This window comes from Monopterus albus, unplaced genomic scaffold (assembly GCF_001952655.1).
Source record: "Monopterus albus unplaced genomic scaffold, M_albus_1.0 scaffold208.1, whole genome shotgun sequence".
Classification (NCBI taxonomy): domain Eukaryota; kingdom Metazoa; phylum Chordata; class Actinopteri; order Synbranchiformes; family Synbranchidae; genus Monopterus; species Monopterus albus.
This window is the reverse complement of record NW_018128088.1, coordinates 407,683-422,449: the sequence shown is the minus strand read 5'-3', so window position 1 is coordinate 422,449 and position 14,767 is coordinate 407,683. Positions and strand designations below refer to the sequence as shown.

The window sequence follows — 14,767 nt, the reverse complement described above, 5'->3', positions numbered from 1 at the left end:
ACCAGTTGTGCCCCTGTGTTACCTTAGCTCAGTCAGTATCTCCTCCCTGCTCTACTTCCTCCCTGCCCTACACTAGAGCATTTGAAAAGGCTCAGTTGAGATTGTAGGAACATAAATAGAGGATGAAAGGGTGGTTTGATGGGTGGGGGTGGTTTGGTGTTTTTTGAGTTGGGGGGTGTAGGGATTGAAATCTGTAAAGGCTTGCGATTGACTTGGAAAAGCCGAGTTAAGTGAGTGGAACTGCACAGTATTTATCCTCGCTGAAAGTGCTGACGAGCTAAATGGATAAAAGTTTGGGACTGGCACTTCGCAAACTCCCTATACAATCGAGGCTTCAGTCTGATACTGTTTCTGTGATATAATATTAGTGATTCTGTTGCTTTGTCTGAAATGTCTCTGTCAATCGTGGATTGGCTCAGTGCAGTAAGTACAAACTCAGCTGGGGTCCAATCATGACACATCTATGTTTTCTGAGATATGGAGTTACAGCAGTAATCAAAATGTATAATGAAGGTTAAACAAGAGATGTGCCAACATTAGAAGTCATTTTAGCCTGGATAAAAGGTATGTATTTATGTTGGGTGAGGTGGGATCATTGCTGTTGAGTGCCAATAATGTTTGGTTAATGATCTACAAGTTACAATTACATTTCACCGCAGCAAATTGACGTGCGGCATCTATTTGGAAATATTTCTTCAAGTTCTCCCTGCCTGTTCCGTTTTCTATGTTCTGCCTAAGAACAATGATTCTTTTGTGTTTATTTTTCTTTCTATGATCTAGTTGAATTTTGTGTGCGTACAGAGGCAAACTTTCAGCTTCTTTAATTACTCACACTTACCTCATAGCTGTGAAAAAAGACAACCGTTCCATTCCACAAGTCGTTTTTTCTTTTCCTGAACTCAAACACAGCTGCCTCAGTGGGGAGAAAAAACTGAATGCTGCTTTTTCATCTGCGTTTGTCAGGCCTTTCCTCGTACAGGCCCGTCAGAGAAAAAGCCTCGGAAAAAGCAGATGGGCGAAGTCTGTGGTTACATATAAATTTGCAGAAATATGTAGCGGCCGTTGCGAAGGAAAGCTCTGTCATATTTCACCCACTCTAAGACAGGAAAAAAAAAATATAGAGGAAGCATGTGAGAGACCGAAGGCAGAAGGAGAAGAACTGCTGAGGTTTGTTGAGGTTGCATCCAGTGGGTTGTTGTCAGGACTCCAGTGGGTTGTCAGTTCATTCTGTGTTTCTTTACAGGCCTTTGCCCAGGAAGGGAGAGGCTGGCAAGATGGCAGGCTGTGGCTGAGCCATAAAACCCATACTGTTACAGCACTTTGTTAAATCATGTGGACTGTGGCATACATGCACACATTTTGTGCCGATTGTGCATGTACTGCATTGTCACACAGCTGCACTTCCACATGTGTGCTCAAATGTCAGAGCATTATCAGCTCTAATGCCACATTGTTGCTGCTGTTTTAGCCAATGACTTAGCAAAGTAACTCACCCCCACTCTCACATATAATTTCAGAGGAAGCTCATGTCCTGTAGATTCAAAGTATGTCAATCACAATTAGTTTTGACCTCACATTACAGTGTAATGTGAGGCTGTGCTATTTGAAGTGATCCGGTTTCAGTCTTGTGTTCCTTCTTTGTCTTTCCACGTTTCAGATGATTTACATGATAGGTTGTCATGATGGTTTACCACAGTAATCACATCCTGGGATTCTATTTAAGTGGTTTTGAGTCACGGTCTGCTTTCTGCAGGGGCTGTTATCCTGAAAACTAAACATTATGCTGAACAATCAGGATTTGCTTCTGTGATGATGCAGAACAGAGCTTATAAAACAGTTCCCATCAGGTTTTCATATTTGAAGTTCAGTGTGGGGTTTCTTAGCAATTATTTGTGAGTTATGTTATTCTCAGTTGATACTGGTCATTGATTTTCTGAGGTACAGATAGCCCCCGAGTTGTGGAATACATACACACACAAAACAGCCAGCAGGCATTTATTTTGGCTCTCATTTCAACCATTACCAATGGAACTTTGATCTTGGAGAGCTGAAATACTGCTGGTGAGGTTTCAGAAATAGCACAAGGATTCAGTCATCTGAAACTCTTGCATGGACTGAATACATTAGACACTCAACCGAGCTCCCTAAATGTCATTGTTACACGTTTCCATAGCCATGAATATTTGATATATACTTAATCAAGCACAGAAGGAAAATGTAACTGTTGAGACTATTCTAAGAAGAAGGGAGAAGAACTGATTTGGCAGGAGAGGTTCAATTCTGTTTTGCAGACCTGTTCACTGAGTGCTGCTCATAGATGGCATAACAGTGATAAAGATTGGGATGAGGACTTTCCATCAGTTCAACACAGATTCTTCCCTTTGAATACTTCCCTGAAGCTCTTTCATCAACATCTTAAAAGGCCCCTACAAAAGTAACAGTGGCCTCTTTTTATACTCAGAATATGTGGCAGGCTCATAATAATGCCACTTTATTGTTTCTTCCTCTTTTCTTCTGTCATGCTCTTCATCCCCATCTCCACTTCATAGCACTTGTCGCAGCCCTGAGAGAAAGACAAAAGTTCAGAGGTGATACAGCACTGAGCTGCTGAGCCTGTTTCCATGGAAGCAGGATTTTAATTCAGGCATCTCCTCAGTCAGCCGGGGTCCTGCCGTGTTATCTTGGGTAACGAGTCATTGATGCTCAGCAGGGGAGGGGTGCTGCTGTTATGATTAAGTCTATTGGCTTTATTGTGAAGAAAGCCAGGAAACAAAAAAAGATCTTTACTTCACACGTTCTCCAGAGAAGTGTGAAAAGTAAGTCAGATGAATATCAGACAGCTGGGACAGCAGCCAGAGCCAAGAGTTTCATGCCTAGCTCTGTAAAACCAGTAGCAACAGTAGTTTGTTACTGAGTTCAAATGACATTTCCTCACTTTTTGTAACCGAATAAATGTACCAATAATGACTCTCAACATTGAATGTTATGGTATAAAATGTAATATAGCTTAAATGTCTTGACCGCAGCAGTTTATGGAGATCCATCATCTGCGTTTCCCACATATGTAACTATGGAAACATCAGTGATTACCGTTGATTTTAGGCCCAGGTTTACTAAAGGTATAGCACAAACAGTGGCCTGCCAGGTCACCTTGTCAAGAAATAGCTGAGTGCTTCTTCCTAGTCAAAATCGTACATAGTGTAATTATGGTGAGGGCCAGAACAATACTTCATTGTCCAGAGAAAAAGGAAGTGTGTTTTCATTCAGATTACCCATGGGGCAAAAAAAAAGGGTGTCAGCGGGCCAGACCAAATCCCTGTGGCAACAAACCAAAGATTGCCTTTCAGGCACTCACCTGTCAATCACTGCAGATTCCCTGTGTAAAGGCTGTGATTTGCCCCAAAACTCCACTGTTTGTGAGCTCTGCTGTCTTCTCTACTGTCTTAAATAGGCCAGACCTTAACAAACATTTACATAAAAAAATAAACCCCTCGAGAAAGAAAAGCTAACATTGTTCTTTGTAGGACAATGACAAATAGCACTGCTTGAGGCTCAAGATGCAAGTATAGCATTCAAAAAACAAAACCAAGAAATTACTCTGTGTACTTTTACAGGCTGCAAGACCAACTTAGACACTGAACTGAAAAACCTTTTTGTGTTTTGAACCACTCATTTTCCATCTCTTCACCCAAGTACTTGAGGCAAACATTTTATTTGTTTACATTTCCCACAAGGGCACAAGGGCACTTCTCTAAGCAACCTGGCCAAGTACTGGATGCCAGGTGGTTGTTTCATTTAACGTGGCAATGAGATGTAAACAGTTTTTTTTTTTTCTTTACTGCTTTAAAATTATTTTGAGCTCTTTGTACTGAGCTTTTCTAAAAGCCAGAGGCGACTGAGAGACCAAGGACCTTGTGCACATAGTGGATCACACAGTTATCCAACTTACAAAGCTGCAGCCTTAGCAACAGCTAGCTTGCAAATAGCTTATTATTGAATATTTCACAAAATTTAGCACGTGTCCCATGCTTCTTTGCAGTGAGCTTGTAAATTCAAACTTGTCCACCCACACATGAATGTCTCAAAAATGCTGGATTAAAAACAAAATGTACAGTATTAAGTCACATTCTCACCATCAAAATATAAACAGTTGTTTCTTGGTTCAGTGTCGAGTTATTCACCAAATGTTAAACCATAATTTTTAGATACCTCCCTAACAAAGAGACAAAAAAGAGAGTGGTGAAAACAGCCTCTCTCCAGATTTTATGTTCCTTGTATTGTGGGTGGTGAATGATTCTAGGAATCATTTCTTAAGAGGCATATGAGCTGTGCAAGAGAAAACACAGAGAGCCATGCTGCAGAGGTGAAATGTCTGGATGTCCTTGGAGCTACTTTAAGAAATGGTTCTTCTCCTTCAGTGGGCCGTGGTGAGCTAAGGACAGGACTATGCTGGCTGAGGTCATTACTCCTGGCTCAAGCCTCACTGATCTGTCTTTGGTATGAACACCTATAGTACAGTAGACACCACTCCAGCTCCACCTCTGTTACTTATCTTATTCTTTTTCTTCCTCCCTAACCAGTCCCATCCAAGCTCCACCATATACACCGACACAAACAGACAGTAGTACAGGCATACTGTACACATACTTACATTTCCCTCAACACATATCAAGATATCACACCTTGATACATTTTGGCTTGTTAATATTAGGCAGATGCAGAGCAAGTGGCTTGTTGTCTCATAGTGAATGATTGAATAATCAGTTTGTAACCCTTTGTGCCTCATTCTCCAGGTGTGTCATTCTAGCCTGGAGTGGATATATGCTGTGAAAAATGATAATATGAATAAATTACATTGGATAGATGGTTAGATTTCTTGTGGAGAAGCAGGGGAGCTCATAATGACTTCTCTGTAGAGGAGCCTTGTACGTTGCCGTGGAACAATTTTTCCTCCTCCATTCTTGATTTTCACTCCCCGTCCACCCCCGCACTCTGCTGTATGTTCTATTTCTGACACAACAGTGATGACTAGTGAATGGTTTTGCCTTGCACTGGTTCTTAACAAGTGAGCGGATTGAATACAGTGTGTGCTGTGTATTGGGCTAATTAATGTTGTGCTGACCCACCATGGTAGAGCTGCAACTGCCAGGTCTGCAGCCAGTTATGTTTGCTAGGGGGAGGGACAGTGGAATGACACTAAAGCTACATCCTAACTGAGGATCCTGAAGGATATATTTCACTATAGCGGACCAAATGTGTGCCTCTACCTCAAGATGTCATGTGGACAACTGGAAAACAGTTCTTTTAATATTAGCCATGGATTACATGACCGTGCGTATATGATAACGGTTTCTCATTGTGAGGAACCCACAGAGGATTATCACCAGACCTGGCACTCCTCAGCGTCATTGGTGACACTTCACTGTCTTGGTTCACTCTCACATCACTGTCATCAGTGGACCGGTGGACTTAAACATGACTCAGAATGAATACTAACCTTGTTCTGTATGTGGATGAACATTGATGTACACACAGTATTAGCAACTATTTGCAAACATGTTTTACATTAATTTAAGCTGATATTGTATTAGTCATGTGTTTACTGCTTGTGCCTTCTGAGTAATGAAAAATAAGTTACTGGAGTTTTAAAGACTGCAAAAAATAACTGGTGGTGTGTATGTTTGGAAAAAAGTTAATGCAAAAATAGGTGTTTGAACTGGAAAACTGTTTTCTTGAAAACAGTGTATCTTCATTCTGCCCAACCAGGTATAAATAAAAAGTCTGTATAAAACCATCACAGACCTTTGAAATCCAGTTACAGTCAGTGTAGAAGATGGTGCCACCCACACGCCCCTGCATGTAAAGATAAGACAAGAGCTACTTCTGACCTCCTCTGTCTGCTTGACCTCTTGAATGAATTAGGTCATGTGGGCACATGGTGTCACCACTGATTTCCCTCCTCTACACTGTGCAGCACCTCCTTTGACATCTCTTTTTCCCAACCTGTCTTTTTTTTTTCCTTAGTACCATCTGATATATCCAGGTCTGTGAATTTTCCAGATGTCAAAAGATGAAGAAGCTGTCTCTTCTCAGTCGGATCTCTTTCTTCTTTGTTTACCTATCACTTGAGTCTTTCCCATTTCGCTCATTCAGAGTTTTCAAGATGAAGTCACCTCTTTTTAACGTCATTCATCTAGTCCCTGTTTTTATTTGTTCTTATCCATCCATGCCTCTCAACATAGTGTGATCATGTTTTATATATGTTTTGGCACACCAGTCACTGTCCTCCTACATGTGCACCTGCTTTCCTTTTCACTTTTCTGTCGTCTCCTCTCTGTCTTAACCCTACCTGTCTGTCTTGTTGTCCAGCTCCTTCTTTTCCTCTGTAGGTGTAGGTTTCTCTCTCGCTGTCTTTCTTTCTCTCCTTCACTCTGCTGTCTCCAACCAGACAGGAAGACTCTTTCTATATATGACAGCTGACATGTGGCAATTTCCCTTCTTAATGACAAGAAATGTGCCAATTACCTCTCTGGATGTTTCACTGCCAATCAGACATTAACGAGCTGTGTGTGTGTGTGTGTGTGTATATTTGTGTGCATTTCTGTGCACATGTTGGTGTTGGCATGAGGAAAAAGTTGGACGAGTGCTGTACGAAATGTAGTCTTCTACTGAATTTTAATCATTTGAAATCTTTTTATGAGACTGGCTTACCTTTTCATCTCTGGTTTTATTAATGAGTCCTAATTATAGTCGGTACAGAATAAACGATGGGTGAACTGTTGCTCACTTTTGCTCTCTCTCTCTCTCTCTCTCACACACATTCCAACTTTTGACATGAGTTTCTACCACTTTCTATCCTTCATCATTCTGTCTCCCTCCCACCCCTCCATCTGTGCTGAAAAGCTCTTTTGTTCAATTTTTAATTACCTTCTCATTTAAAAATGCTCTTGACATCTGAGCACCGCACGTTTGGAAAGTCTGCTCTGTGATTGGCGCAAAATTGGATAATCATCTCTTTGTATCGACTGTCAATCTCTTTTCTAAGAACATACCTTTCACTTCTCAGTGCCCTGTCCTGTGCACATGCACACTAAAAGACACTCAACAAAACCATCATTTCTCTTGTTTGCATTTTTATTTGCTTTGTTAGACTTATAAGTAGTCCTTCATGTTTCAGCTTGACACAGGGAACAAAGAACACACAAAATAGTAATTGGATCAATGTCCAGTCTTTGTTCTCGAAAAACAAAGCCTTTCTCTCTGATCATGTTTGGCATATTTGTTAGTTTCATTGAGTGTCACAGACTGATGGTTATAACAAAAACACACATTAACACAAAAAGCTATATAACCCTTATTCAGTAAATACAGCATGTTGCCTAATTATATCTACCATTTAGACACACTTTGTTATAACCTTTAAAAAAACATTATGAAGGATTATGGGTACTGTCCTTGGTGAATGTGGTTTTAGTTATGTAAGTCTTGGTGTACAAAAATTATAAAAAAATTGCAACTTAAAAAGACAAAAAAAAAAACAAAACACTTGTCAGACCAGTTTTCTCCCCTCATGCTGACTTCCCTCACTGCCAAAATGGTGCTAATGCAGTAATTCCAACACATCTGCTATTAACACAAATGACAAATTTAGTTTTTTGTCTTCATGCTGCAGTTCTTTCTGACTTGTGTAAAAATAAAGCTTTCATTAAAAATCACTGAAATCATAACAGTTTATATAAATAAAAGCTTGACTTTTTTGGTGGTAGGAGTTACTCAGTGCTTGTAGCATTATCTTAAAGAATAAAGATGATTTCTAAAAACAGTTTCTGAATGATAGATGGATGTAGTGCATCTCCTATACAGTCCACCTTATGTCTTGCTGAACTTTAGTGCATCATGCTTTGTGTGTGTGAGAGAGGTTTGATTTCAGCTAGTAGACAGCGGCTGATGGACTCCTACTCTTCCTGGCTACATGAGATTGATTCAACTAATGCATGTTTATGGAGGAAAACACTCCCATGCACCAAATCACATGGGAATATAGATCACACAGATATTTACTGTAAAGCTCTGCTGATTTGAGGTTTGCATCTAGTGTTTGTTCATATCTTGATTTATCATAATGATAATTTAGTTTTTTTTTATGAGCTGCAATGTAAGTGTTGGTGTCAATAATAATAATAAAAAAATTTCATTCTGAGGTGCAGTACCTCCAGTGTCAAGCTAACACAGATACCAGTGTGTCTGGTGATGCACATAATCCAGTGCATGTCACAAGTGCCTTTCTTCTCTTTTGACAAGTTTTCAGCAATGGTGGTGTGAAGACAACGGCTCATATGTTGAACATCTGTACTCTACATGCAGTTTGTGTTGTTTTGTAAGAAATTCAGCAACAACAGTGAGCCCGCAGGCTGCTTTATATTAGATAAGACTCGTATCAGGATATTGCCCCTCTTTTTTTTTGAGATACTTTATCTCTCATGAGAAAGACCCTTTATAAGCATCCTGCTTATCTTTGCCTGTACTGCTCCTTGGTGTCTTATCTCTTATCAGGCCCTGCTCCTCATGGGATATCACAATACGCAGGAAGTTAGCTGTTTGCCAGGCCTGCTCACGACTGGACAGCTTCTTTGAAGAAAACCAGAGACCCAGGAAATATTTTGAATCGAAGTGGCTGCAGGGGTGTGAGGTGGCACGTGTTATTCTTTTTGTAACGCTGAACCTTTATACCTCTTGAAGAGAGAAAAGGATCTTTGTGATTTACAGCCAAATAAAGGCTCTAAATGGTCCCCTGTTCTGTGATAGTGCTAGGCGTTCAATAGCAGTATCATTTAGAGAAATGAAACTCATAAGAAAAGGTCAGGGAGCCTCTCATCTCCAGGAATTGCAGAGAGTTTTCTTTTCTTTGCTGTTACTGTAGTGCTTTGTTCTAGTGGGAGAATAAAAAGAGCATGATGGCTATTGACTTTTTGTAGCAAGACCTCAGAGACAAACAACTGTGTTCTAATCTTGGCGCTCACTGTTATTCGAGATGTTAGGTGGAGGAAAAAAACAGAAATGTAGCTGTTTAAACTCTATAATTTAATGAGGTCAACCTGTTTTGTATCTCCTCTCACATCTTCTGTACAATAAACCATTTTGTTACCTCTGTGTCTTATCTTTAATAATGTCAATCTCTTTTCTTCTTAGGTGGAGTGGCTAAAGAATGAGGAGGTTATTGACCCCGCAGATGACAGAAATTTCTACATCACCATCGACCACAACCTGATCATCAAACAGGCTCGCCTTAGTGACACTGCCAACTACACCTGTGTGGCCAAGAACATCGTGGCCAAGAGACGCAGCACCACCGCCACAGTTATTGTCTATGGTAAACTACTTTCTACAGCTACAGTACAGTCAGAGCATACTGTTCATCTCACATGCCCCGACCTGCAAAGACTCCTTACTGGCCACATGAGTGATTAGTAAAGTCAGACAAGTGCAGAGGAACAGTACTGAATTTCTATAATAAGTCATCTCAACCCAAAATAAAACTAATTTCAGAGTCACTCTGCTTAAGGCAAATCCCTCTCTCTCCTGCGGTGTATAACACATTCATTTTGTTCCTGTTGGAAGGTGTGCAACGAATGGCGGATTTCAGATTTTCCTCAACTGCGAGCGAGGTGCTGATGTGGCTTAGCTGTTCATAAAGAGACTTCTGTTGTGGCTTCACACAGACTCACCCACAGTCTCCCTAACATCAACTAAGATGACTGTTATTGCAAAGCATGGTTCTGAAGTTAAAATTCTACTTTTGCCAGAGTCTTCTTAAGACAGAAGCTGCATGAAGCAGACCTTGGGAACATGAGACTACTGGCTTGATTGCTTAATTAACTGAGGCCAAGAGAGTTCATCCTGTGCTTGACAGAACTCCTCATGATACCACTGATTTACATTTGGGGCTTGAGTAAAATCATAACAAATCACCAAGATTCATATCCGTAATTTCCTCATTACTTTTCCCTGTCTCTCTCCTGGACTGTTGGGACGTGTGGTGTTATTAGCATTCTTGAAAATTTTGGAGGGATCAATGTAAGGCTGAGAACCACAAATTGTAGATCTACAAGAGCAGATTTCAGGGACAAGGTTTGCTGCCTCTGCAAAACATTCCTGTCACTAATGCAGTCTGTTATGATTTAGTGTTGAAAATCTGCTCATCCTTGGGAGAAGGTACCTGAAACCGCTGCATCTGTTTGTGCAGACATTACATTACATTTTCCTTTGAGTTTCATGAGAAACTCAAAGAAAAGGGGAGAGCTGTGTCTGATGCTAATTATGAAAAAGTGAGAAGGAAAGGCAGTGTGTTTTTAGCTCAGTGGTTTACACCCCAGCCCGTTACAAGGACATTAAAAACAGACGCACAAGCTGGCAGCAGAAAGAGAATAAAAGGGGGAGAGAGAAGATAGAGCTATAACCTATGGAGGAAAGAAAGCAGACAGAAAAAATATGTTTGGCTTTGGCGGTCTTCCCCTAGAGTCCAATATTTTGGGCTTCACTCATGAGCATGTCACATTTGAAAGTCGGAGGCTCCAAGGGGCCCAGTTCCACCAACTCAAATGCCACAGACTTGTTCTCAGCCACAAGCCCTGGTGTCACTCTCCACTGGATTTAGTCGCTGACAAAGATGGATGAGAGTGGAAGAGAGGCATTAGGAGGAATCAGTGAATGGAAAATGGAGCATTGTGACCAGAATTTACTGTCTGGCTGCATGTCAAAGTAACGACCCAAGATATCAGGGTCAAAGCACAAAAAATCTACAATACATGCACATTTTATTATGGGTAGTGACTGACAATCAAGATGTCTAACACTCAAGAGATAATGACAAACCCAATTAAATCCAAATGCAATCTTTTTATTCTCACTGTGCTTTTATTGCATTTGTATTTTTAATGCCATCTTATTTTTATGTATATCTTATTTCATGCCTGTGTGTATGTTTTAAGTGGTTTGTGCCCTTTCATGAAGCCCTGTCTAGTTTGTTTTTGAGAATTACGTTTCAGTAAAGCCATCCAAGAAAGAGCAATCATATATATATTCTGATGTGTTTTATTACTGTGTATTCCAGTGAATGGTGGCTGGTCAACATGGACAGAGTGGTCAGTGTGTAACAGCCGTTGTGGTCGTGGTTACCAGAAACGCACACGCAGCTGTACCAACCCAGCACCACTCAATGGTGGCGCCATCTGTGAAGGGCAAGGCATCCAGAAGCTGGCGTGTAATCCTCTCTGCCCAGGTATGGCATAAAATTATCATACACCCACTTAGGAGTGGGTGGAAAGGGTTTAGGTCAGCAAAAACTAAATACACAAAATATGATTCAACTCTGCGCTTGCATATTTCACTCTGTTTGTGCCTCCACCCATGTCCCTCTCTCACATTTCCCTTTCTGTCTCAATCACGTATCCACTCACCCACTCATATACACACACTTGTCTTCTTCATCTTCTCATTTACTGTTTCATTCACCCTCATCTGTGCTGTCTGTTGTGTGGTAGTGGATGGCCTGTGGACAGAGTGGAGTAAGTGGTCCACCTGTGGGACAGAGTGCACCCACTGGAGAAGGAGAGAATGCAACGCCCCAGCGCCCAAAAACGGGGGAAAAGACTGTGAGGGCATGGTGCTCCAGTCCAAGAACTGCACCGATGGGCTGTGCATGCAGAGTGAGTACCCGACTAATCCTCTGCTACTCTCTCTGACCTGCCAACCAAAGAAATGCCTTCACCCTTTGACCATGAATTTCATTCTGCTATTTCATCACCACACTGTTTCACATTCTCAAATAACACTCTCACCCTGTCTCTCACTCACTCTATTTCATTTGACTCATACATATACAATAAGAAACGGTAAAGTGCTTTTCTCCATGTCTTCTGCTCTGTAATTCTTTATTTGCACATGCATAATACACAAATGCTGTTGGATAAAAGTGACATAAAAGCAGAAACCATCACCCGTCTTTCCTCTGTCAGCTCTGCTTCAAATATAAGTATACTGTATGTTTAAAAAAAGATTTGGCCACATGGGGGAGCATTCTAACTAGTTATGCTTGTCACATGCTATGTATTAAGGAGTTATATTTAAAATAATAAGTGATTATATTGTAATTACATAAAATGGGGTCACAACTACCAAGCTGCTCTGATTACTACCTTAATTTAAAAACTCCAGATTCCTAAGATCTAATGAGATGAGACATGAGGCCACAGAGTGGTAGATGTTTAGTCTTGGTCCTTTTCCTGAACTGCCAGTTACATATGTTGGAAAATGAGAAAGTATTGTACAGAACCATTTACTTTTTTAATGATTTCAAAGTACAAACAGACTCCAAGATGCACCAGTATTTTCTTTTTGTAAATGATAAGTCTTCTCTTGGTTTTGTTGTTTTGTTGCTAACAAAAAAGGGCCAAAGCCAGTTTGTGGTGCAGCCAGATATTTTTCTGTAGGCAGCAAATTGTTTTCTGCTTCTCTTTCTTCAGGCAAGTTAAAAACAGCCACGCATTTCAGTTGAGCCAACAATCTTGCCCTTGCTTCCTTATAATACATTCACAGATTGGAATCGTGCTGCAGTTGCTCTGATGCACGTGTGTGTGTGCTTACTGCAGTGTTCAGAAGTTACAGTGTAAAGTATTTGATACCCCAGCTACTAAAACAGTCTTTGCCTTCTTGTTATTACAGGCTCCATGCCTGAAAGATGATGAGAACAAGATAGCTGGAAAGACTGCACAGTAACTGAGTTAAACTCTGCTGTCTAGTTTAATAAAATTCCTCTTCGGTAAACATCTTTGAAGGTGCCGGACCCACACGCGGTCACAGATGCCTCCATTATGTGCATAACCCACTACAGGAGGTGATGGTGATGCTAATAATACAACAGAAGCCCGACTACTGGATGCCTAGAATTTGATACAGCTGGCCGTCAGCTGTGTGCATCTGTACTCTGCTGCACCACAAGGTTGTGAGCCGCTACCTACAGTATGGTGCCAACATGATGTACTGCACTATCTTTAGAAGCAACTAGCTGATAGGTCTGCATGCCAAAACAAATACATACAGTAATGTATGTATGACTTCAGTGTACAGTGATTTCATTTTATGCTAGAGGAATGCATTGACTGATTTCATAGCCAAGGTCGTTTGTCTATAGTATAAAGCAACACCAGGGAGCATTTTATGAGATGACCTCTTATCTGTCTTATTCCTTTTATTTTATTTCCCTCTATGGCCAGCATACTGTAGACTCAAACCACACTTCCCCACCCCAGTGCACGCCCCCATGATTCGGACTATCACAGAAGCATTAGTTCTTGGTAGACTGATGGCCAGTTTGCAGAAAATATAAAGCCATAATGATATAGATTTAGGGTCATTTCAGAGATTGATTCTTTTTTTTTTTTTTTTTTAAGAGGGTGAAGCCACTTATATCAATGCTAATGACCATTTCCACTAGCATTTAGGAGCACGGACCATTATCTAAAAGCTTACATTATGGCAAATATGATTGGGAATGGAAGTTGTGTGCAATCTGAACTCACCTTGGGCCACTGATGTGCTTCCTCCAGTGCAGGGCTAAGATCTGAACAAAAACATGTCTGTGGATTCCATTGCAACTTGATCTTATTTTCTGTTGTTTGAATGTATTTAAATAATTTCACTTGCAGTCCATCACAGAAATCAGGCAAAGGAATTTGATATGACCAGAGCTGGAAATAAAACTCGTGATGCTCGGTCTCCATTGCTACTGCTGTAAAAACTCGAGTCAAAAAGGAAAGAGTTGTTATAATTTACTTTGCACCTTGTTTATCACATTTACACAGTCGAGGGAGTTTGGGGGCTGGATTTAACAAAGTTATGCCTCTACAGATTGATCTAGAGAGGCTGCACTTTGCCTGTTCAGATAGAACTTCCCAATATACGAGTATAGTTTTCACAGTTCACTCAGGCTGACCTGTCTAAATCTTTGTTTTTTTTCTAAATCCCTATCTGTCTTACTTGATTCCGATGTTGTTTTTCAAGCCTTTGGTAACCTTGCTCTCAGATATGACATTTTCTTGACATATTGATCTAGAGAAAGACGAGCACACACTCCAGCAAGGGCAAATGCTTTATTGCTATCAAACAACAGAGACTGGAAAATCATGGCTCTATGGTTCAATTCAGCTCAAAGGAACATGAAGTTATTTACTCTAGGTGGCTGAAAACATCCATTTAAATATACATAAATACCTTGTGACAAGGATTCATCAATTACATTAACATACATACTAGCTATTCAATTGATGACATCAGTTTTCCAGACAACGGTATATTTCCCCAAGGCTGGAAATCTGCCATATTCAAGGAAGTAATGGCTGAAACACAGGCAGTGATTTCCTGTATGAGTACAGTTACCTCCCCAGCTTTATGTTGACAGTAAAGAATGATCTTTGTCTGGGGTGCTGAAATTTACTTAGGAGCCCACCCACTGAAGCATGCTTTTACTCTGGCTATACTGTAGACTCACTCAGGCTGAATAGAAACTCTGCAAGATGGGTTGAAATGGGCCATCAGTTAGACTGACCCTCACAGTCACCTCCCTCTGCTCTCGCCCAGCCTCTTCGTTGCCTGATTACATGTACACACCAGCCCCATTTATCAAGCCATTGATTTTCCTGTCGTTCCACTTGTCTGCCTGTAACGCTCTCTCTCTCTCTCGCTCTCTCTCTCTCCAATAAGGACTTCATTG

General features: G+C 40.8%; 1 protein-coding gene across 3 annotated transcripts in view; it reads left to right on the top strand.

Annotated features, from left to right (window-relative positions):
* The window catches only part of unc5cb (unc-5 netrin receptor Cb), a 101,080-nt gene that overhangs the window by 70,846 nt on the left and 15,467 nt on the right, over nt 1–14,767 (top strand). For 2 of the 3 annotated variants that reach the window (XM_020618637.1, XM_020618636.1), the window contains exons 5-7: nt 9,190–9,370; nt 11,111–11,278; nt 11,541–11,705. In XM_020618637.1, the coding sequence (XP_020474293.1) occupies nt 9,190–9,370; nt 11,111–11,278; nt 11,541–11,705 (514 nt within the window). The remainder of the gene's footprint in view (nt 1–9,189; nt 9,371–11,110; nt 11,279–11,540; nt 11,706–14,767) is intronic. The other variant, XM_020618638.1, reaches the window with a different exon arrangement.